Genomic DNA, 25,010 nt, shown 5'->3' with positions numbered 1-25,010 from the left:
GGCGTGTGGGTGGCTCAGTCAGGTAAGCGTCCGACTCTTGATTGGCTCAGGTCACGATCTCACGGTGTGTGAGTGCCAGCCCCTCGTCGGGCTCTGTGCTGATAGCCTGGAGCCTGCTTGGGATTCTCTGTCTCCCCCTCTCTCAAAAATACATAAACATTAAAAAAATATACACAGTTCCTAAACTTAACTTACAATGACTAGCACCAAGTAGAGAAGAGTAGTTGGGAACACGGGCTTCAATGACAGTCTTGAATTAGAGTCCTTGGTCCTGTCATGTACAAGCCGAATGTCACCAGGCAAATTACAGAACTTCTGTGAGTGTGTTTCCTCTCCAGTGAGATGTGCTCACTATCTCCTTCACACTTCAGAGATCAGGAGGGCAATGTGCAGACAGCAGCAGCATAAGGCAAGTGCTAATGAAATAATACTAGCTCTAATGGGACAGAAATTGAAGTTTTACTGGATTGAATTTGCTTTTCCAAATGAAACACACGTAAGCTACAAAAACGAAACCGAGCGTTATTTTAAGGAAAGTGACACATTCCAGGGTCACAATCCTATTCCAGATCAGTGATTTCTATCTTATTTTTTTAAAAGCTTTTTATTTATTTTTGAGAGAGAAAGAGCATTAGTGTGGGAGGGCAGAGAGAGAGGGAGACACAGAACTGGAAGCAGGCTCCAGGCTCTGAGCCATCAGCACAGAGCCCGACGCGGGGCTCGAACTCACAAACCGCGAGACCATGACCTGAGCCAAAGTCGGAAGCTCAACTGACTGAACCACCCAGGCGCCCCCCTCCTCTTTTTAAAAAAATTTTTTTCCTAATGTTTATTTAGAGACAGAGAGAGACAGAGCATGAGCAGGGGAGGGGCAGAGAGGGAGGGGCAGAGAGAGAGGGAGACACGGAATCCGAAGCAGGCTCCAGGCTCCGAGCTGTCAGCACAGAGCCCGACGCAGGGCTCGAACTCACAAGCTGTGAGATCATGACCTGAGCTGGAGTTGGACGCTCAACCGACTGAGCCACCCAGGGGCCCCAGTGATTTCTATTTTAAGGAAGAGCAGGTCAATTATAGTTTCACTCTAAGTCTTTAGCTTAGCCCACAAGTGTAACATCTAATACAACAAGCATAACTCAGTACTCACAGAACATTTATTAAACTTTAATCTTGAAATGAGGATAGTGAATCATTGGACATGTAGCCTTACAGAGAAAATATACTCAGCTTCAATTATTCACCAGAATATTGTCAGAGGAAGGGGTTGGCACCATTCTTGACACTTATCACAGTCAGAATTCCTCTCTTCATCTGTCTGAAACAACCACGAGGGGGAAATCAACACCTATGAGCCTCGGTCACGTGGCAGGCTCCGGGTTAGGTGTTTGTGATCACCCAAACCCTTCAATCTTTTCCACGTGAATCTATGTCACAAAAGGCCCTCCCCCCTCCTATCCACCTAGGGTTTACAGTTTTGAGCACTAGTAACTTGAATTTTGTTGATTTGGGCCTACTGATACCTTTTAAAATGCAGGCATTAAAGATCGTACATGTCACACAGACTTGCTATTCTCCCAAGTTTGCAACATTTGTGCATTTGGTAGCCATGCAAAGCCTTGATTAAAAGGTTGAATAATAGAGGGTCAAGAACAGAACTTCAAGGCAGCTTCTAAAAAGCCAGCCTGAAGTGATTTGCTAGTCAAATGTAGTTTGTAACAATGTGGTCAACACACGACTATAATCATTTTTCTTCAAAACCAGAAGTGAATAAATTGCTGACAATTCAGATCATACTGAAAACACCTACTCTTAATAATGTTCTAAAATATATATTATTTTTAATAGTGATATTGATATCATTTATAACAGTATTTTTTCTCCAAACTGCTCAAAATTCTGCACAGCAAATGGCCCTAAAGGTATATGGTTCTCCTTTTCAAAGAAGCTATTTAAGAGAATAACGTGTGTGTATGTGTGTGTGTGTGTGTGTGTGTGTGTGTGTGTGCGTGTGCACGCGTGTGCTGGAAAACCAAAGCCACACACTGTTACTGCATATGGTTTGCGGAACTAAAAGCGTAGGCCAGCTAGCTCTTTGGTCTGGAAACAGACCATTGTATCGATTCTAAGGTATTTTCAAATTGGCTCATACTGTACTATTTATGCAGCTTGTACAAAGTGTAAGACGACCAGGTAGTAAAAAAAATACCAAGTAGCCTTCTTTCCAAGTGTTCACTTTTGAACGATCATAAATACTTCTCCATATTTGGGCAGGGGTGTGGTTTTACTCAGTGAGTATGACAAGCCAGTTAAAGGCCAATGAGAAGTCAGGGCCCACAGCAGAAGAGACTCTTTGTGAATTCACTAATCAGGTTATTTGCTCATGCTTTTCATTTCTTTTCTTTTCTTTCTTTCTTTCTTTCTTTCTTTCTTTCTTTCTTTCTTTCTTTCTCTTTCTCTCTCTCTTTCTTCTTTCTTTCTTTCCTTTCTTTCTTTTAAATATAATTTATTGTCAAATTGGCTAACATACAGCGCATACAGTGTGCTCTTGGTTTTGGGGGAAGATTCCCGTGCTTCATCACTTACATACGTGTATCAATTTGAAATCACTAAACTGGATTTAAGATTGCCATTATTAGAGTTGTTGGTACGTATGCCTCCATAAACAACAATAACGCACTGGAATGTCTACAATGTGGATTTACAGCCTTGAGTTACTTCCCAAAATTACAGCCAATAATTTCAGAGAATTAGATTGTTATTGGAGGTATACAGACTCGGTTGTGTTATTAAACGAATCTCCAGAGCAGAACGGTAAAAAGCCTTACAGATGAAATATATTAGCGAGCAAAACCTGAAAGCTATTTAACCTCAATTACATTCCAAGAAATGCAAATACGAACAAAGCATTTGTTTTTACCTTTAAAATATAGAGAAAGGATGAGAAATGTATAAAAAGGTTAATACCGGCACATTGCTGGCAGCAAAGAACAACATACAAAAATACATGTACACTTAATTATAGCTAGAAAGGCCAGAAGAGGGGAAAAAGAAAGAACACTATGTAAGCTGCAGGAAAGGGCAGTCTGGCTCTCCTGGTCTTGACCGCCAAGGTATCAGAATGCCAGGGGCGATGCACCTGGGGAATCGGCCACAAGATTTCCTCCGTGGAGCAGCGGACCAGGAGCTGGGAAGGAAGGAAGGCAGGTAAGGTGTCCACAGAGCTGTGCCAACCTCATGCCACCAGAGCACTGACATCATAAAATGACAGCAAATACAGTAAGACAGTAAGTAGCTGGCTATGGCAGGATCAGAAAATGGATTTTACATAAGCTGGATTAGTTATGCTTCCTGTATTCTCCTATTCCCTCTTAGGATTTGGTAAAAAACAAAACGCGAGAAGTTCAGTCTGTGTCAGCCAGGCGAACGGCAAAGAAGGGGGGGTGTGGGGCCCGACTGGTAAAGTGTCAATGATATATTGTAAGACGCAGCATCCAGACGGGAGTGGAAACCGAAGCCAGGAACCCCCAGGAAAGGTTAATCCTCGCTGCTCTGGGAGCCCATTTTGTCTTTTTCCCCATCTGGACGTTTCTTTTCAAGAGCTAAAAATCCTAGCCTTTCTAAGTTTTGCTTTAATAAAGCAGACAGCTATTCCTGATAGGATATTATATCTAAATCCACACTTTTATTGATTCAGCAAGCATTTCCTGGGCACTTATTTTTTATTTTATTTTTTATTTATATATATATATTTTTAATGTTTATTTATTTTTGAGAGAGAGAGAGAGAGAGAGAGAGAGAGCGCGCGCACGAGCAGGGGAGGAGCAGAGAGAGAGGGAGACACAGAATCTGAAACAGGCTCCAGGATCTGAGCTGTCGGCACAGAGCCCGACACGGGGCTCGAACTCACAAACTGTGAGATCATGACCTGAGCCGAAGCCGGATGCAAAACTGACTAAGCCACCCAGGCGCCCCTCCTGGGCCCTTATTACATGCACAGCATTATGGGTACATATCCACAGATCTGTACCATGTGTACAATCAAGGTGGCTGCAGTCACCAGAGAAAGACAGTACACTGAAATAATTTTCTGTGATTGGTTATGTGTTAAGCGGTGAAGAGAAAAGCAAGGAAATGTCAGCGCTTAAAGTAAAAAGAGGTCTGGGGTCGTGCCAGATTTCAGAGCAGACAGTGGGGAGGCCGGGGTGTTGATTCCACTAGAGTAGATGAGAAGCACTGAGGGGACAGACCGGAGAGGTGGCAGGGAAAATGGAAGTGAGGGGTGGAGACCCACAGACCACGGTGAAGGACTGAACGGTGACACTGAGGAGGCAAAAGTCCTTGAGCTTGGGTTCCCAAGAGGCACCTTTTCTCATTCATGACTACTTCTTCTCTCTCCTATATATCCATTCTTTTAGCTTCAAGTGTCATGGACACTTGTATGGGTCATATATCCAGGCCAATGTTCACAGAAACTCCAGTCCTGTGCAGTAGGATTCTGACCATCTCCACACCCTCAGTGTCAACAAACCCTCTACTACAAGAACGTCTCGTCCCAAGCCAGATCTTCTGCGGGAGTAGCTATTTCTCCTCAAAGAGAAGAGCGGAGAAGCGAGCATCGAGGCCTAGTGCGGAGTCAGGCTGTTTGTTGAGGAGAGCGCATTTGGGAGCCAACAAGAGACCGCCCTTTCTGAATTCTATCTTGAGTCCACGGTATAAATTCTAAGCAGCTAGTGTCGCACGGTCTGTCTTTTCTAGATCACAGTAATCAGCGTAGAGAAGGATAAATCAGACAAGGAAGGTAACTGATGGACGGTATAATGGACTAGGGATAAAGCCAATGGGACAAGAGAATTTCAGCAGTGAGGGTGGCCCTGAGATAGCCAAGCATGGAGTCCGAGCCAGGAAGAACCCAGCTGGCCCACAGAGGACAGGCACGGAGTCAACCGCGGGATCGAATTTAAGGTAGGGAGAAAAAAAAAAAAAAATACGTTCCACGCGTGCGGGGAAATAGGAAAAATTACAGATAAATTCCGGTCTGTTGTGCATGTAAGAGCAGTGAAACTTACCTTTGTAGATTTCAGGCTCCACAGTGTCAGTTTTCTAAGCTTGAAATTTATGAATAAGAGCGAAGCGATGCAGGTTCACAAAATAATTAAAATTGATACCTGAAGAATCTGGTCTCCAGCAAGGAGTCTCCCGTCTCTGGCGATTATCCCGTCCCGGTAGACTTCCTGGATGACAATGTTAATCAGCGGGGTTTCATTGCCACCCACAATGCTCATTCCTAACTGAATATAAGGATGAGATCGGTGAATTTCAATCGTGGTAATTTCGCCTTCCGGTAAACTAAGTGGTTGTTGTAAAGCTGCCAGGTTAAAAACGAGAAAGAGAAAAATAGATGGAAAGAAAAACGTTTTATATTTTGATTCTCTTCAGGTAAGTAAGTTATCATCTATCATAAGTGATCACCTTATGTTAATAGATGATTAATGGCGAGGCAGTATTACTGGATAAGAAAAAGAATGACAGAAAACGTCTACACGTTAAGAGGATCAAAACACTTTCTCTTGGAAAGGTGATCAGTAAATAATCAATAAATAACTGCTATGAATCAGATTACTAGGGATGACACAGTGATCTGATAAAGACATATACAGACAATGTCATCTTGTCCTGATCAGAGAAAGTTTGAACCATGAAACAACTATAAACAATGCAAGGCAGTACGTTAAAAAAAACAAAGCAAAACAAAAAAAAAAAAACAATTACATCAACCTCTAAGAACAGGAGGGTCTTGAATTGAGCGTTAGGAGATGAAAAATGTGCTATAACCATGGAAGGGAAAATTTGAATTAGTAGCAAAATTTAGAATTTTCCTAAGAGAAAATCATATTTAGACGTAAAGGCATAGGGCCAACCATCAAGATACGCCCAAGATCTTGGACTGCAGGCTTTCTATTTCCTGGTGGGCCATCAAGACGGATCAGGGGCTGCGACCCGAGGACAGCAATAGTAAGAAGCACGGCCTTGGAGGCAGATGTGTCCCTGGCCATTTTGTGGCTGTCCGACTTTGACCAATTAATCTCTCAAGACTCAGGCTCCTTCCTCACCATTAAAAGAAAAAAAAAAAAATCTTGGAATAATGGTATAGTTAATCGGTTAATCTATGTGAAGTGCTTGGCACAGAATAAGCACTTAAGTTGAGGTGTCATTCCTGTCGTTCTTGATGCTGTGGGTTTCTTAGTCAAGAAGCGACAGGCTTTGAAACACACAAACAGTAAGGAGCGTGTTAACGACGAGGGAGACCGTGGGCTACAACAGAAGAGGCGCGGGGAAGGACAAGCGTCCCCGGGGTGAGATTCATGTTCCGTTTCTCACCTGCAAACTGTCGGAATTGTACACTTAAAGCGTGAATATGTGGTATGTGAATCATGTCTCAATAAAATTACTTTTTGAAGAGGAAAAACAACACATGTCGGGAACGTAAATAGCGAGGAGTGGGAAGGAAGGAAAGGTCTGATTTGAAAAGACGTGAAAAACGGAAGGAAGTTGAATGGCACATACTGTCAGCAGCCGCGTTCTCCTCGAAGGCGGGGTTGTCCAGGCCAGGCTCCTCGGTCCACGCGGGAAGGGACGCCGGCATCCAGTTCCGCTCGGTAGGCGCCGTGCCCGACCCTGAGCAGTCCGCCTCGGGGGATAAAGTACCTGGAGGGCCTACTGTAGTGGGTCCGTTCTCACTCTCAGTCTCTGTCTGAGTTCTACCAGTCTTCCTCCTCTCTAGGGCAAGTCTCCGATGAGCAGCTCCAGGACATCTAGAAAGAGAGCAACAGGCGGTTCCCAGACGATTCGAAAGGACAAAAGCGATCCACAGCTGGCGCCACAGCAACAGAAGAGCGATGGCTTCTCTGCAAAACTTACTTCGACGTCATCCGCAAGCGGTATGTGATTCTGGTGTTAATCTCTGTGCAGACGAAGTCCTTAGCGCTCCACACAGCAAATTTAAAAGAAGGCACTGGCGCAAACCCCGGTTCCGTGTGTATCTCAAAAGAACACTTCAGTAAAGAGACTGCATTCAGATATACACGGGTACCAGAAATACGTACCCCAGTATGGTTGGCACTAAGCTGCAAATATTATTCTGCAACTCTGCTCACAGGACCCTTTCCCGCAGCTTAAATGGCCTAACCACAGGGCAGCAACAGCAATCCTCTTCCGCAATGTGCCCTGGCACCCCGACGGGGACCCTGAGAGGCACTCCGCCTCTCCACCGTCACGGCCAACGTCACACCCTCACTTACTGGCAAAGGCCCGACAACTTTTGACGGACACAGAAGGAGAGGAAAACACGTCTGGCTCTTAAACTTAGAACGACGATAGTGGCATCACAGATATCCTAAGTGGGCTGAAGAGTAGACGCCAAGCACTTGGGAAACTTGCACAGGCACCAAGAAATGAGAATGGTTGTCTTCCTTGTTTTTGCTTAGGGAAGCAAACAAAGAGGGCAGCCAGATGCTTGTTTAAACACTGAAATATGGTCTCTAGATACGGACATCAGAACGCCAGTTCTTGGGCATCTGACATCCTGACCGGACAAAGTGACTAATAATGGCCAGTCTGGAAGAGCAGGAGAAAAGAGGATGGAGAGCCAGACACATGCCCCTGGCCCCTAACACGGCTCCACGGACACCGCTGAGGCTGCATGTGGTGCACGCGGTGGCTGGTGGTCTTACGACGAGGGCGACAGACTTCGTTCAGTGACGGTATTTTTAAAAACCTAAAATTTCAACAAAACTCAAATACTGGGTTAAATTCAACTAAAACTGAAAGCTACCTCTTAACTGTAAAAGCAATACATTTCTCCTCACACATGAAAGAGAAGTCGTAGGTTTCCAAGTTCTTGAAAAGGACCTTTACAGAGTTTCTTCCTTCACCTTTCATTACGTGCTTTCTCTTCACCTGTGTTAAACTGATAAGAACAGATACTGCCCTTGACCTTAGCCAAAAGGTCGAGAAGCGATTCTCTTCACCTTTGTTAAGGAAGGGGACAACTGATTTTCCCTTCTGCGTTGTTGTGCAGCACTCCAGAAAATGATCCTGCAAGGGCCTGATGAAACGTTTGGAAAACTCTATCACTGAGAAAAAGGACTGTTGTCAAGTAAGCAAGTTTAATGAGAAATGCCTTTTAAAAATATTTCATTCAATAAAAAAAAACAAAACTGAGACCGTAAAACACACTTGAGACTAAAAATGTAGGTAAAGATTGAATTCCCCGAATATAAATCACGCATGCAATCTACATGGGTGACAGCTGCTTTTCAATGGGGGAAATGGACGAGGCACAGGAAGCGGGAAGGAAGCATAAGCAGAAGGTTGCATGGCTGGGAAAGAGCCTAGCTGACGGTTATAAAATCCTACACACCAAGTAACTCTAAAGCCTCTCTTATCTTATGCAAGAATAAATTTAAATAAGGAAAACTCTAAGTGTTCAAGAGGTAAAGACAGGTCCACCCACATCCCAATCGGTCAGTAACTGGCTAAGAGGGCTAACACTCACAGGGCTTGTGGGGGGAAAGAGGAGAGGGAGAGACCATTCAAAACCTGTGCTCCTCACTGGAGGGCTGATGGCAGGGGGCAGAGAGCTCCCGGCGTCTGGGTTGGGGTGGGAATTGACAGCACACTGTCCCCGGCAAGAACTTCAAGGCTGCAAACTTTTCAGCCTTGAAAGGGGCCCTGGTGTGGTCTGTGAGGCCTAAGAAACCAGTCAACGACTCACAGTATGAGGACTCTGACTGCAGTGACCGGTCTTGTTTTTACAACTGCACCTTCGGGTAAGAAGCCCAGAACACCACCAAAGGAGTGAAAACTAGAAACACCAAAACCTCCAGAAAGGGGCTCCCGAAAGAAGACATCCACCACAAGAGGAAACCCCCGCAAAAGGCTGGCTTTAGACAACACGCTCTGCCAGAGAGACTGGGAGCCACACTAGCCCTGTCGGTGAAGGAACTCTAACAGTTGATATGGAGGCGGCTCAAGATAAAGGCAGAGAGGGGCGCCTGGGTGGCTCAGTCGGTTAAGCGGCCGACTTCAGCTCAGGTCATGATCTCGCGGTCTGTGAGTTTGAGCCCCGCGTCGGGCTCTGTGCTGACAGCTCAGAGCCTGGAGCCTGTTTCAGATTCTGTGTCTCCCTCTCTCTGACCCTCCCCCGTTCATGCTCTGTCTCAAAAAAATAAATAAATGTTAAAAAAAAAAAGTTTTAAAGAAGATAAAGGCAGAGAAAAACGTGGCAACAGCGAAACGGAAACCGGGGCTAAGTCTCCCCGTATCTCCAAATGCTGTGTAGCCGGTGATGATTCAGATCTGGGAAAGACGACCGAGGGAGAGGATTTTCGGGTGTTCCAGGGAGAAGAAGAGCAGCGTGGGAAGTTGTGGCACAAGAGACAAGGGTACGCAGTGATGGGGGCAGCGCTAAGGACTCTGGACTGGACAAGGGAGTCTGAGGACGATTCTGATTGCAGGGACAGGGAGGGTAGGACGGAGATTTCCCGATGGGAAAGGTAAAGTTCAAGAAATAAAAAAAATAAAAAAAAAAAAAAAAAAGGAGAAGAAACCTAAATCCAAGTGCAACTCTCTGGAGGCCGCCAGGAAAACATAACAAATACGCAGCCCGTCAACTGGAAGCGAAAAACCTAGGTGGGTCCCACCAGCGGTGGGCAGACGGAGCAGCAGCAGCAGGGGCCCAGGGGCACGAGTGTCCGCTAAGTGTCCAAATCAGTCCCCATCTTGGCTTGTCCAGAGCAGCGGGAGTTAAACCTCTGCACCCAAATGGCGCTCGTAGCCAAGTGTGGTCGTAAAGGAACGTTTGATTAAGAGAATCAGTGTTTAAAGTGTTTATGTGTGATGCGTGTTTCTATTTAAGGAAGGTACTAGGGGCGCCTGGGTGGCTCAGTCGGTTAAGCGTCCCGACTTCAGCTCAGGTCACGATCTCATGGTTTCATGGTTCCTGAGTTCGAGCCCCACGTCGGGCTCTGTGCCGACAGCTCGGAGCCTGGAGCCTCCCCCACTCATGCTCTGTCTCTGTCTCTCAAAATTGAATACATGTTAAAAAAATTTTTTTAAAAAGGAAGGTATTAGAATATATAAAGGAATCCTTTAACATCATATAAATTATCTTCACCCATTCTGTGCTGATGCTCTTTGAAGCTATTTAGGGCTTTGCTAAGAGGTTTATTTTCAAGAACTATCTGTAATGTCATTTCCTGCTGAAGAACATGTTCTGTTTTTCTTGCATATAATAAGTCATCGCCATTAAGTGGCTGTCAGTTGGACATGGAGGACATCCACATTACAGGCCGTTTTTTCTAGTAACACGATGTTCCTTTTTAGCTTTGTCTGATTTATGGCCCCTTACCACCTAAACTGTTCAGAGTTTGCCTGGCAAAAGGAAATATTCCCAGTTTTTCCAGGAGACATTTCTGAAATCTTACTTAAGTTACACTGTCAATTTTGTTCCAAAGATGTTTCATCGTTTAGCCAAATATTTTTACAGAAAGAATTCAGAACTATTCTACACATTAAAATGGTTGCTCTAAATGGCATAGGTCTCCTACTTAGAAGTAGATGTTTTTTGTATAGCAAATAGACTTTAGTGACATTTCATAAAGCTCTCATTGTCAAAACCTTTAATGAAAGTGAAAAGGTTTTGATACGCTCTTTTCCTTGACACTGATGCATCCATCTGTCTGTTTCATGATTAAATGAATATTGCAAAAAGAAAAAAGCCTCAATATAATTTAAATAAGGATTGAAGTAGACACATCATGTTCTCCAATCACAATTAATTAAAAATGGATCAAAGACTATCATAAAAGTCTTAGAAGACAACAGGTGTAAATCTTTGTGACCCTGCATTAGGGAGTGATTTCCTGGCTATGACACTAAAAGCATAAGCAAATAAAGAAAACACAGAAAAACCGGACTTCATAAAGATTAAACCTGTTTGGGGGCGCCTGGGTGGCTTAGTCGGTTAAGCGTCTGACTTCAGCTCAGGTCACGATCTCACGGTCCGTGAGTTCGAGCCCCGCGTCGGGCTCTGGGCTGATGGCTCAGAGCCTGGAGCCTGCTTCCAATTCTGTGTCTCCCTCTCTCTCTGCCCCTCCCCCGTTCATGCTCTGTCTCTCTCGGTCTCAAAAATAAATAAACATTTAAAAGAAAAAAAGATTAAACCTGTTTGTCCTTCAAAGGGCACAGGAAAGTGAAGGGACACCCAACAGAACAAAAGAAAACATTTGCAAATCGTATATTTGATAATCGTCTAGTATACAGAATATGTATTTATATACAGAATATAAATATATACATATATATATACACAAACATATGTACATATGTGTGCGTGTGTATACACACTGTATATATATATATATATATATATATATATGCTTACAACTTACAAAAAGACAAACAACCCATTATAGGAATGGACCAATGATGTTGAGCATTTATTCATGTGCTTACTAGCCATTTAAATAATCTTCTTTGGAAAAATATCTGTTCAAATTCTTTGCCCATTTAAAATTGTGGATTCCTTGCCTTTTTGTTGAGTTGTAAAAATTCTTTATTCTGGATACTCTCATCAGCTATATGATTTGCAAATATGCATCCGCTTTTTATATTACACGTAAGAGAAGAATGCCGGTGAAGAGTCTGCCAAACAGGAACTTCCCTCTAAGTTAAACTGTGAACTTAACAGAGCAACCTGGCCTCAACCCACCCGTACCTCTAAAGGCTTTGAAACCATCTGATGAACTAGAAAAGCTCTCGGCATGGAAAAAAGACTTCTTTAAATGTTTTCTCTCGATTGTACTAACCTTTTACAATAATATTAAACTATAAGCTTTAAGAGGAAACAAGGGTTTGGAACTTTGCCACAAACGAGGACACAAATGCTCAATTTAACAACAACAAAAAATTGACATGTACAATTACCATCAGGTATAATGCTAAATTATTGGGGGTGAGGCGGGGAAGAGGGGTAGAGAAGGAGAGAGGTAAGGTTTTATAGTTGATATCGGTGGGCAGAATTGCACAAAGTAATTACAAAAATGTTATATACTTAATGGAGAATATTTCTTAAGAGCTTTATTTTTCCATTCAAAGATGAGCACTTTCCCATGTCTTTAGAAATTCTTCATTGTTTTACTAATATATAATCACTTAATAACTAGTAATTTTAGTAAAGAACAAATTCACCTTTCATAAATATCTACTTTTAGCGATAGAAGAAAATATCAGCTGTTCTCAAATTGAGGCAGATTTCTTTTTTTTTTTTTTTTTTTTTTTTAATTTTTTTTTTCAACATTTGTATTTATTTTTGGGACAGAGAAAGACAGAGCATGAACGGGGGAGGGGCAGAGAGAGAGGGAGACACAGAATCGGAAACAGGCTCCAGGCTCCGAGCCATCAGCCCAGAGCCTGACGCGGGGCTCGAACTCACGGAACGCGAGATCGTGACCTGGCTGAAGTCGGACGCTTAACCGACTGCGCCACCCAGGCGCCCCGAGGCAGATTTCTTAAGAGCAGAATTTTATTCCAATAGGGAAGTTAATTTTAAACTCAAAATTACCAGATTTATGCAAACTACTCTGAATGCCATATTTCTATTAATAATTAAGAGATTTCCAAATCCTGGGTGGCTCAGCTGGTTAAGTGTCTGACTCTTGGTTTCGGCTCAGGTCATGATCTCATGGTTTGTGAGCTTGAGCCCCACATCAGGCTCTGTGCTGACAGCTCAGAGCTTGCTTGGGATTCTCTCTCTCTCTCTCTCTCTCTCTCTCGCTGCCCCTCCTCCGTTCCATCTCTCTCTCTCTCTCTCTCTCTCTCTCTCAAAAATAAATTAATTAAAAAAAAACGAGAGATTTCCAAATCCTAAAAAGCTTACAAAGACATATGATAGTCATGTAGCTTTTATACAATGGATCACTGTTGCTGATGCTGAAATGCTGAGTTTTAATGAAACTTGTCAATTGCTATCAAATGAGCGAGACTGTGTGCGGAGATGCCACAGTCAGAATAATCACACTCTGTGACTCAATGTATCACTCGTTTGCCTGTCTGTGTGGGTTTTAAAACACAGCTGCAAATGTCTGAAGTGAAGCCCAGGGTGGACTGCTTCAAACAGAGTGACAGCAAAAGGGACGCTACGTGACTTCAAGGCTGGTTCCTACACGGCCATGCGGCTTCTTCTGCCTTACTCACTGGAACACTGAGTGCCACTTAAGAACTTTCAATCCTGGAGGCCAGCAGGCTGGAGAGGCCACCTGTAGGCTCGCCTCGCTGAGCCTGTGTCTCCACAGTTACCTCCGTCAGCGTCCCAGACACGTGAATGAAGATCTCCAGTTCCAGATGCTACAGTCCTGGCTTTCAGCTCTTCTCTGCTGCAGCCCGGATGTCACATAACAGGGAGAAGTCACCCTGCTGTGCTCTGTCTGAATCCCTGACCCACAGAATCCACGAGCAGAATCAAATGCTTATGTCATTATATTTGGGGCGGGTTAGTTTCTCAGCAATGGGTACTCAGAAAACAGATTAACAATTTCATTGGAAAAACATTAGCTTGAGGGTCAGTTTGGGGCAAGGGAATGCAAAGACCAGGAAAGACCTGGGGCTGTGCTTCAAAGAATTTACAACCTAGCATTAGATTCTAACTTGCTATCAGCTTGCAGAGACTACTTAACATCAACATTTTTCATTGAGAAATTAGAAGAAGGTAGGGCTGTTCAACATATATCTGTTCAAATGGGGTATAAAAATTATATTTTAGGGGCGTCTGGGTGGCTCAATAGGTTAAGCATCTGACTTCAGCACAGGTCACCATCTCATGGTTTGAGAGTTTGAGCCCTGCGTAGGGCTCTGTGCTGCTGTCACAGAGCCTGCTTCAGATTCCCTGTCTCCCCCCTCTCTCTGCCTGTCCCCTGCTTGCATTCTCTCCCTCTCTCTCTCAAAATAAACAATAAAAAAAGTATATTTTAGGGGCACCTGGGTGGCTCAGTTGGTTAAGCGTCTGACTCTTGATCTTGGCTCAGGTCATGATCTCACGGTTCATGAGATCAATTCCCACATCAGGTTCTGTGCTGACAGTTTGGAGCCTGCTTAGGATTCTCTCTCTCTCCCTCTCTCTCTGCCCCTACCTAGCTGGCTCTCTCTCTCTCTCTTTCAAAAAATAAAGTTTAAGGGGCGCCTGGGTGGCTCAGTTGGTTAAGCATCCGACGGGCTCAGGTCATGATCTCGTGGTCCGTGAGTTTGAGCCCCACATCGTGCTCTGTGCTGACAGCTCAGAGCCTGGAGCCTGTTTCAGATTCTGTGTCTCCCTCTCTCTGACCCTCTCCCGTTCATGCTCTGTCTCTCTCTGTCTCAAAAATAAACGTTAAAAAAATAAAAAAAATTTAAGAAAATAAAGTTAAAAAAATTATATTTTATACTTTATCTTTTTATTTTTGATAATCAGTAGTCACTCTTAGCTGTTTATGTCAAGCAAATCATTCACCTTTTCCAGTGTATCGTTCACTACACAGGCCTAAGATGCTTTGGAAATGATTAAATGTGTAGCTCAAATATTAACAAGCTTACTTGGAAAATGGAACTTTCAACCGGACGTAACTGCTTAGCCTTTATCAGCTCACAAACGAAAGGACAATTTGCAATTCCCATAAACTGCTTGATCCAAAATACTAATGATACTTCGACTACATACCAAATTCTTGTGGGCATTTTAGTTAAGTGAATGTTCCTAAAAATTTGTGCAATGTCTACCTCATTGCTCTCAAAATAATTAGTATCGAACTGAGACTTTGTTCAGTTCTTCTAACATCCTATCACTGATGTCCACAAGAGCCTCAAGACAAACCTATTACCCTAAAAACAGTAATCCAACTGAGAGAAATACGATAAGCCTGAAATATTCCTCAACCTCAGCCGTAAGCACACCCAACCCAGAATCCCATATTCAAAAGTTTGGCGTCGATTTGCACAGGGTCTCTGCTGTTGTGCTCCGATTCTACCCCTGCTGGGGGCGGAGGACACACAGAACCCTAAGGCCACCTGCACCTTCGAAAGTCTCTGTATCCACCCCCGCCCCCCCCACCCCACGTTTTCTTGCCTCTTCCTAGACAATACAGCTTCGATGAGAACAATTTTTCTGTAAATCTTCATGTTTCGGACATTTTAGTAACATCTAGTTCTTTCTTTTTAAAAGACTTTTAATTGTATTTATTGTTCAAATTTACGTCCCAGTTAGTCAGCACATGGTGCAACAATGATTTCAGTAGATTCCTTAGTGCCCCTTACCTGTTTAGCCCATCCCCCCTCCCACAACCCCTCCGGCAACCCTCAGTTTGTTCTCCGTATTTATGAGTCTCTTCTGTTTTGTCCCCCTGCCTGTTTTTATATTATTTTTGTTTCCCTTCCCATACATTCATCTGTTTTGTCTCTTAGAGTCCTCATATGAGTGAAGTCATATGATTTTTGTCTTTCTCTGACTAATTTCACTTAGCATAATACCCTCCAGTTCCATCCACATAGTTGCAAATGGCAAGATTTCATTCTTTTTGATTACCAACTAATACTCCATTGTATATATATACCACATCTTCTTTATACATTCATCCCTCGATGGACATCTGGGCTCTTTCCATACTTTGGCTATTGTCGATAGTGCTGCTATAAACATGGGGGTGCATGTGTCCCTTCGAAACAGCACACCTGTATCCCGTGGATAAATGCCTAGTAGTGCAATTGCTGGGTCAAAGGATAGTTCTATTGTTAGTTTTTTCAGAAACCTCCATACTGTTTTCCAGTATGTTTTCCATACTGTTTTCCCCTGGTGGCTCACCAGCTGGCATTCCCACCAACAGTGCAAAAGAGTTCCCCTTTTTCCACATCCTCACCAATATCTGCTGTTTCCTGAGTTGTTAATGTTAGCCATTCTGACAGGTGTGAGGTGGAATCTCATGGTGGTTTTGATTTGAATTTCCTGGATGATGAGTGATGTTGAGCATTTTTTCATGTGTTGACTGGCCATCTCGATGTCTTCTTTGGCAAAGTGTCTATTCATGTCTTTTGCCCATTTCTTCACTGGATTATTTGTTTTTTGGGGTTGTTGAGTTTGGTAAGTTCTCTATAGGTTTTGGATACCAACCCTTTATCTGATATGTCGTTTGCAAATATCTTCTCCCATTCCATCGGTTGCCTTTTAGTTTTGCTGACTGTTTCCTTCGCTGTGCAGAAGCTTTCTATTTTGATGGGGTCCCAATAGCATTTTGTTCTTTCTCATATATCTTAACTATTTCTAATGAGTGCCCTCATTTTACGACACCGATGTGTACGAGCAGAATGACCACATATACTCATGTCTATAGGAGGCTTTTACTACCATGTGGTGGTAGAGAAGCTGGTCTGACCTGTGGTAAAGTCAGCATGGTGTATTGGAGCGGGAAAGAAGAATATTAGAAGGTTAGGCTAACTTACCATACCATTAACTAGCTCTAAATCTTTGGGACTCGGTTTCCTGATTTATAAAGTGAGGGGATTAGATTAGATAATCTCCAGTCCTGATTTTAGGTGGGAGTATAAAGATGAGCTGTTCCATACCAGACTTGCACGATTATTTGTAAACCTCTCATGTGTGGTACTGTGAAGTTTTCCACGGCAATCACAGCTCTATACTTTCCAAGCGGCTTAACTCTGAAACCTATAAATCAGTACATTTATTTCTGTCACAGTATGTGATTCTACATACGTAAGACAAAAGAGATGTATTTTAACCCTTCCTAAGGGTATAAGTAATTTTATTTTTTTGATTTGTTTTTAATGTTTATTTATTATTTTTGAGAGGGTGGGAGAGAGAGAGAGAGAGAGAGACAGGCAGGCAGACAGCGTGAGCAGAGGAGGGGCAGAAAGAGAGGGAGACACAGAATCCAAAGCGTGGCTCTGAGCTGTCATCATAGAGCCCGACGCAGGGCTTGGACTCACGAACCGTGAGATCATGACCTGAGCCAAAATCAAGAGTTGGACGCTCAACCGACCGAGCCACCCAGGCGCCCCAGGGTATACAAATAATTTTAAAGATCAAGTCTTTTATCAAAGCCAAATTCTAAAACCCACTAAATAATCAGCAAACTACTTAACCTTTTCAAAAGCTTTATTAGAACAAAAATCCCCACTAAATGGTTTAAAGTTTCTAACCCCTAGTTCTTATTCAATCTAGTTCTTGAATACAGATCTTTAGAAGACGTGGGCAAATAAAATCTCGTACACTCATTTCCATGTTGCAACAAAATTACCATTTGTACTGTCTGCATCATATCCCGGGGAGTTGATGGAGTTGATGCACTATGATAGTTTTGACCCTTCCCTACTGTAATTAGTCTCTGATGCATTGAGCTCTGCACAGTGTTGCAGTGAGCACAGCTTCATATACAATTTTTTCCTTCTTCTGAGTTATTTTCTTAGGATAATAAGCTCCCTTCACGGTTTTTGAAACAAACTGCCAAACCGCCTCGGGAAAAGTCTGTCACTGTATCTTGCTACCCATGTGAACGTAACAGCCTCACATTATACCAGCAAAACGTTAGCAGGCGCTTCCTCCCTCTAGTTTTTGTATCCACGTCTCTGATAAACCAGCATATGAAATGCCATCCCACACCACCTACGTATTGCCTCTCTTGACTTGTCCCTGTACTTCCCGATGCCGTGGTGCTCTTCATGACGTTTCTCTTTGTTGGAGCAACCTGGGGCCAAAACCTAGACTTCCTTCTCTTTCCTTCGCGGCTTTCGCTTACCTGTTTTTAAGGTGTGCCTCCAGATCACAGCGCTGCATCACATCTTGGCACGCTGAAGAAAACGGACACAGCACTAGCAACTTGTCCAGAAGCTTGTGAACCAGAATACTAGACTTCTTACACGACTTGAAGTGCAGCCGTTTCCGGTCCAGCGGACAGAAATCCTTCTCCTGTAAGAAGTTTCGGAGGCACTTGCAGCAGAACGTGTGTCCACAGGGGGTGTCCAGTGGCTGCAGCAGAGGCTGGAGGCAGATATGGCAGACGAGGTCGTCGTCCACCTCGTTCTGGTAATTGTACAGGTGGTTCTCTCGTGTCCAGTGCTGTTGGCCGCATTCGAAACACAGAGGGTTGAAGGAGGACGAAGAGGTCTGCTCCACGGACACCAGCTCCTCACTTGTCGTTCCCATTGTGAGTCAACCAAAGCGGTCTCTGTATCTTCGTACGTTCGACTTCCGCGTCAGGTGTATCTGGCTCAAACCAGGGTTTTTCTGGACAGACAGAACAAATCAAAAAAGTAATTACTATCGATCAAGTCAGGCTAAAAAGTGTCAATGCTGGTTGACATCTTCCGTAAAGAAGTAAAGTAAAATAAAACAAAACAAAAATAATCAGATCGGGTGATAAATTAGCCATGAAAGCCCAACAAGTAAATTAATGAATTTGCCAGCTGGCGAAGAGTGACCTGCGTTGCCCAGTTCTCGGTGAAAACAGAACTTGTGATCAAAAGCAAAGATGCCACCTACGGTGACACATAAGAAAAACTCCATTTGTTTTACGGACTGAAATCCTCCAGTACTTCACTGCTCAATGGTAGTTTTTAAAGCCAATTAATCTACGCGGCATGATAATAATGCAAACCGAGGTATACCGCGCAATACATCTGCATCCGTCGTCTCAGCCAAGGTTCTTTGCTTCTGGTTTTATGCACTTGCAAGGCAATACCAAAGGCTGTCTTTGCAACGTAGTCTCAAAGATAATTCGGTGCCTGTTTAAAAAACGACCTTTGCCCTGCACTGTTTCGAAAATACGGATTTTAAAATATGTACGATTTGAATATTCTCTCTCTGTAGCACAGTTTATAGAAATATACGACCGCACGGCATACATAAACAGCATCTGTGCAAACTCCATAAAGTGCAATACTCTTTTATGCCATTAGAGGAAGAGGCCCACCGTAATTCAATTAGATAACATGTGTTATAAATTACGATTCCACCTCCTATTATTCCACACTTGGATTTCTTCTTGCTTACTCAAAGCAGCAATGTGTGTGTGTGTGTGTGTGTGTGTGTGTGTGTGTGTGTGTGTGTGTTTCTCTCCTCTCCAGCCTTAAGACTCTCATGACGGCCTCGCCCGTTTAGTGCGAGGCTAGTAAGGAATGCTCCCCTCCCCCTCCCCAGCAGCACCCGGGGGTTAAAAATCAACCCCAAAGGCAGCAGCTGTCTATATTCATCTTCTGTAAATATTTACAGCCTCCAGTATGTGCCAAACAGTGACCAAGGAGACAGGAGAGGTAGAGAGAGGACAGTTAAGAAAACTCATTATTAAAATTCAGTATACTCTAAGAAAGCATCATAAGCATGCTAAGAATGCTGTTACGTGAATACGGAGAGAGATGAATTAGGTGGCATCTAACTCAAGTTTGGCTTTAGAGCCGGAAATACTTTCCACAGGGGGAGAACGTGTGCTATGAGTCGGGACGGGGCATGTCAGCCAGCCAGAGCCGGGCAAGAGCCTCTCTGCAGTCTCAGGGGCTTCTGAGCACAAGACACGCTTGAGGAGTACACGGCAGATCACGATACCCGAGGCCCGACACACTCGGGGCGGGGGAATCACAAAGCTCGGGTCTCCCCGCCCGAAGAACGGAGAGGGTAGGACACCACGTTAATGCTCCCGACATTTGTTTCAATGACGAAATTCTCCTCCCATCACACTTAGGCACTTACTGTTTTATTTATTTGGGGTATTTACTAGAGAGACAACATTAACATTTCAACCAAGGTGACAAGAACGGCCATAAATGATGAACGGATGGGACAGGATTCAGAGGGGAGGACTGATCTGCAATCAACTGTTTGTTTTGAAAAATTACTTGATAAAGTAATGACAGCAGCAGCCTGTGACTTAACCTCGTATCAGCACCAACATGAAGAGAGCAAGTGCTTCTTGTAACTCACGAGGCTGGTTCTTTACCCGCTGGGCATCATAACTTGTTAAACGTCAGTGCAGGTCTGTGAGATTAAGGGGAGAAACATCATTTATCCCAGGCAGACAGACCGGGTATCCTACTACAGAATGTACCCAGACTCTTACTCCTGACCCAATTAGCAAGAAAATTCACATATCCTTGGCTCTTCTTTCTTTGTGATAATGTTTATTCTAATTTTTCTCTTCCTCAGGAAAATATACTGCAATTCTAGCCTCCCACATAATGACTAAGACAGCATCTCTCTTCAGACTATTATGTTTTAGCTATTTTCTGAGTCTCTAAATGACTTTTAGTTCTTTGATTATTTATCACACAATCTTTTCATGTGGAAAAATAACATGTTCCCATTTGAAACACCAAATAACAGCATTATCTCCACCCCCGAAATACCTCTGCTACCATGAAACAAATATTAAGTGAAAAATTATCATGTGTAGATCACTAACATGTGGTCAGCATAGAAATACTGACTAAAGAACTGTGAGGCTGTATAGCACAAGCAGTTAAGAGCACATACTCAAGCCGGTCCGTGAGGGTTCAAATCTTCACTCTTGTCACTTACTAGCTTTGTGACCTTCCCAAATGTCTCTGTGTCGGCTTCCTTCTCAGATGTAAAATGGGGGTAATAATAGTGCCTATTTCAAAGGGCTGATAGAATAAATAAGTGTGTGTGTGTGTGTGTGTGTGTGTGTGTCTGTGTGTGTGTGTGTGTGTGTACAACAGAGCCTGGCACATAATAGGTGCTATATAAGTATTAGCTATTATTACTATCATTAAAGAAACAAAAGTTCAGACAGATTTTATGATTTGCAAAAAGCCAAACAACTTATAATTACTTGGTAAGAGATAAGAGAGATAAATCTAGTTCTTTCTCGCTTCAAAATAACCCAAAAGTAAATTAAGTAATTATAAGAAAGAAGAGAGGCATTTCATGAAAGCCTTAGTGTATGAATTTTGTTAAGGACAAAGGCAGCCTGATCCTGTCTTTCCAACCCCTAATCCCACCCCTCTACTCCCAAGCCGGGCAGATGACTTCATTCCTTCTTTGTGTGCAAATCCACTCCAACACCTTATGTACCACTTCTCACACTAACCTACGAGGTCCTTAAGAGCTGGACCTCCCACGGAGGGGCTCAGTAAATGCTCAAAGACCACACAAGTGACAATTTGCTTGAGCACTCTTGCTACATCTAGGTGGCCAGAAGCACATCTATGTTTACAGGAGGATATGTCTGTGTTTACATATAATTTTGATTTCAGATATTCTGTGAGCACAATCTGAAATATTAAAATATGTTACATAAATAATAGTCTTAAATACCTTTCATAATACAAAGATAAAATGTAGTATAATGTGTATCTTTACAAAACTACGTCATCTGTTTAGCTAATATTCCAGGAAGAGTAAAGAGACAGAGGCTATTAAATCGGCTGGGAATATTACAACGCATTTTAAATAATATCTTGAAAAGCAGGCAGTACAATGGAAAGGGAGTGAGAAGGCAGTATTTTCTACCTGACTCCAGTTACAAGTAACAGGCTTGCTCTTCCTGCTGAGACAAGTATATCCTGGTGCATCACAGATACTCTCAGAAGAGCTATGCTTTTTCTTAGTCAATTTGCAAACTCCAAAACTGTGTATTATTCAGATTTCCCTTGAGGTTATTTTTAACTCAGACTGAAGGAATCCTCGGGGTCCCTAACCTAGGAGATCCAGCCCAGGGAAAAAGACAATGAGCTAAGGATTACCAGCACAGTATGGTTGGATGGGAAACTCCTATGGCTCCTTTGACTCATCAACGCCGAGAGGCTCAGACTCTCCTTACGTGTCCTTCCTTCGGGCAAACTCCTACTTAGACGCTACTTGCTCTGTCGAATCCCTTCAGCCTCCTTCCTGGTCTCGGGGACATCTCCCTCCCCTTACGACCTTGCTGCTCTTTACATATACCTTCATTTCAGCAATTACAACATTTGCCTTCTTATCTGTCTTCTCAGCTCTCTGAGGGTAAAGATAGTATCTTCTTTATCTCTTGTATTCCCCGTTCTTGGCACATATTATGCACTAAAAAAAAATTTGTTCTCAGGCTCATGCTTGAGCCTGAAATGTTCAAGAGTCCTAAAATGTATAATATCTCTATATAAGTATATAGGAGAAAACCTTGCACGTTTTTTATTCACGGCACTGCAAAGCAGTCAACATGCTGGACCCTGCTCTATGACTACAGAGAATGAGACATTACTTCCTTTAGCCTTTAAAAGTCTGAGAATTTTAAAAAGTTATTTTCTTACCTGATGCTATCAACACAAGAAACTTTTCTTTTTTAAAATTTTTTAAATGTTTATTTATTTTTGAGAGAGAAAGAGCAGGGGAGGGGCAGAGAGAGACGGAGACATAGAAGCCGAAGCAGGCTGGCAGCACAGAGCCCGATGCGGGGCTCGAACTCATGAACTGTGAGATCGTGACCTGAGCCGAAGCTGGACGCTCAGCAGACTGAGCCACCCAGGCGCCCCTGAAACTTTTCTTACTGTGTATGTTACGGACTAGTTTTGACAACCGCCTTCGTACAAGGCAGTGGATGTCAAACTTTTACACCTAAGAAACCCTTTACCCACTCTGGACGAGTCTGGCGGTTTCTTAAAGAACTAACGTGAGGCTACTGTTCAGCTTATTCCAGAGCAATGAAAACTTATATTCACTCGTTAGCCTGTGCATCTTTATTTGCAATGGCCCCCAACTAGAAACAACCCAGGCATCCTTCACCGGGTGGGTGGGTAAACAACCATGGTACATCTGTCCTACAGAACAGTTCTCAGCAATAAAAAAGAATGAATTATGATTGCTACACACAACCTGGAATTATCTCCAAAGAATGATGCGGAGTGAAAAAAGCCAGACCCAAAAGGCTGCGGACATTATTCCACTTAGATAATATTCTTGAAATGACAACGCAATTGACTAAAATCTTGAAATACTCATTTGTTAATAAAACAACAAACCTGTTACATGCCAAGATTCTTATGAAAAATAACATTTCTTTTTCCAAAACAAAAAATACAGTGAGAAGAGAGGCAGTTGTTTTTCATCTCTGCAAACCTGGAGTCTCAAATCTGTTTCTGTTTTCAATCTGTTGTGAGATCACATGCATCCTCTGGAAACTCCATTAGACACTCATCAGAGAATGATGGTGGAAAAGGCAGATAATGTTTTCGCATGATTGGGGAAACAGTTTTGACCTCGTGGGCTCAATGGAAGAGAGTAAGGGATCCTGGGTCACACTGTGAGAACGAGTACAGAGCACTGACGGGTTCTAACAGTCTTCTTTCACAAGAAGTACCCGTCAATAACCAACACGACTTTCAACAAAGACACAAACTCAAAAAGGTAAATTGTTGAGATGAGCCTACACTGGGGGCGTCTGTCTTTCCCGGAATAAAGTTCCTTTCCCAGAGCCTTTTCCTACTGCAAGAAGCGTGTCTTATTTAGCTGCACAGAAATGCTTAGCATACTCTATGACAGCCTTACATAAATCCTGTTCTTAAATTAATCAAAACTTATTTCCTATTCCGTGTCACCAGGAAAACGACCAAAGAGCAGTTTCCAACAATTCCACATATATGATTCTCTCATTTTTCTATATAAAGCTGTAATTCAGCACACTTAGCTATTCGTCTACCTCTTCTTGTGGTATTTGAAAAACCATGTTAAAATTCTTAAGATGCAAAATATAAATTAAAAAATAAAACATAAAATTCTCAAGGTGCCACTTGTAGTTACGTGTACCCTATTTAATAATCCAGAAAATTAATAAGGTAAGCAGAAAATGCTAGAAGCTATGAAACTTAGGCTCTAAGCTCTACGCCAGCTGGGTAACTAGGTCACTACGTAATTAATTCTTTCATTCACCAAATGTTTATCCAATGTCTACTATTTGTTAGTATATCATATATATTCCGAAGCCTTGGCTTCCTGCGTATAAACTGTCAGCTTTTCCTAAATACTAACTGATCTCTCTCTCTCACACACACACACACGGAGTTAAATGTAGACCTAAAATTCTTGTGATTCTTTTTTTATATATAACCAAATACTTAGTGATAGGTCATATTTACCTTTTAGTCCACACATTTGTTATTGCTTCTGTCAATTTCAGTATCTTACCCTATGAAATGGAGGTTAAATTGTGGCTAGCAGAGAATTAACAAGTGTCAAATGTCCTTCTACCTTTAGTCTTCTAATTTTGAACCGTTAAGCTATACTGACAAACTTTCAAATGCAAAAAAAAAGATAAAGGCCAAAACCAAACTGCATTACCTTCCCATTTCCTACAGGCTCAGATAGTGATACTAAAGCTGTATTTTATTTTATTTTTAATGTTTATTTATTTTTGAGAGAGAGCGAGCGAGAGCGAGCAGGGGAGGGGCAGAGAGAGAGGGAGACACAGACTCCGAAGCAGGCTCCAGGCTCCGAGCCGTCCGCACAGAGCCCGACGTGGGGCTTGAACCCACGAACCGCGAGATCCTGACCTGAGCCAAAGTTGGAGGTTTAACTGACTGAGCCACCCAGACGCCCCCGAAAGCTGTATTTTAGAAAGCCCTACTAAATTATGTTACCTTAGAGTAGTTTAAAAACAGAATTGATATAAAACTATTTCGAAAAAGAAACATACCATATGGAATGCTAAACGTGTCTGGACGGCTAAGTATCCAGACAAACCTCTGCCAGTAACCAAAGACCTCTGTGGAAAGAACTTTATTCCAGGGAAGATAGACTCCTGCAACACGTGGGCTCTTCCCACCTGCACTCCTCACCGCCAGCTGAGTTGGGGCAATGTCTAACATCTTGGCGTCACAAATTCCCAAGTGTTGCACATACCTGAACGGTGCAGGGCAGGTGGTGAGAGGGAGCTACCGTTTTTACCGGTTCGGTTTTACCTCGGACTTGACCTGCTGGGTATCATTTAGATGCTTCT

The 25,010-nt window shown here is 42.9% G+C and overlaps 1 protein-coding gene and 2 pseudogenes across 4 annotated transcripts in view; 1 reads left to right on the top strand and 2 right to left on the bottom strand.

Annotated features, from left to right (window-relative positions):
- LNX2 (ligand of numb-protein X 2) overlaps positions 1 to 25,010 on the bottom strand; it is an 81,342-nt gene that overhangs the window by 19,369 nt on the left and 36,963 nt on the right. For all 4 annotated transcript variants that reach the window (XM_086714658.1, XM_086714659.1, XM_086714644.1 and 1 more), the window contains exons 2-4: positions 17,832 to 18,319; positions 6,562 to 6,809; positions 5,163 to 5,362 (exon numbers count right to left, since the gene is read on the bottom strand). In XM_086714658.1, the coding sequence (XP_086570784.1) occupies positions 5,163 to 5,362; positions 6,562 to 6,809; positions 17,832 to 18,238 (855 nt within the window). In that variant the 5' untranslated portion in view covers positions 18,239 to 18,319. The remainder of the gene's footprint in view (positions 1 to 5,162; positions 5,363 to 6,561; positions 6,810 to 17,831; positions 18,320 to 25,010) is intronic.
- On the bottom strand, positions 7,802 to 8,015 carry LOC112861919 (U2 spliceosomal RNA; annotated as a pseudogene).
- LOC147584871 (RAD51-associated protein 1 pseudogene) lies at positions 9,232 to 9,848 on the top strand (annotated as a pseudogene).

Source organism: Puma concolor, chromosome A1 (assembly GCF_028749965.1).
Source record: "Puma concolor isolate L17-30 chromosome A1, mPumCon1.1.hap2, whole genome shotgun sequence".
Taxonomy (NCBI): Eukaryota; Metazoa; Chordata; class Mammalia; order Carnivora; family Felidae; genus Puma; species Puma concolor.
Note: the sequence above shows the minus strand (reverse complement) of the source record. Positions and strands in the feature narration are given on the sequence as shown.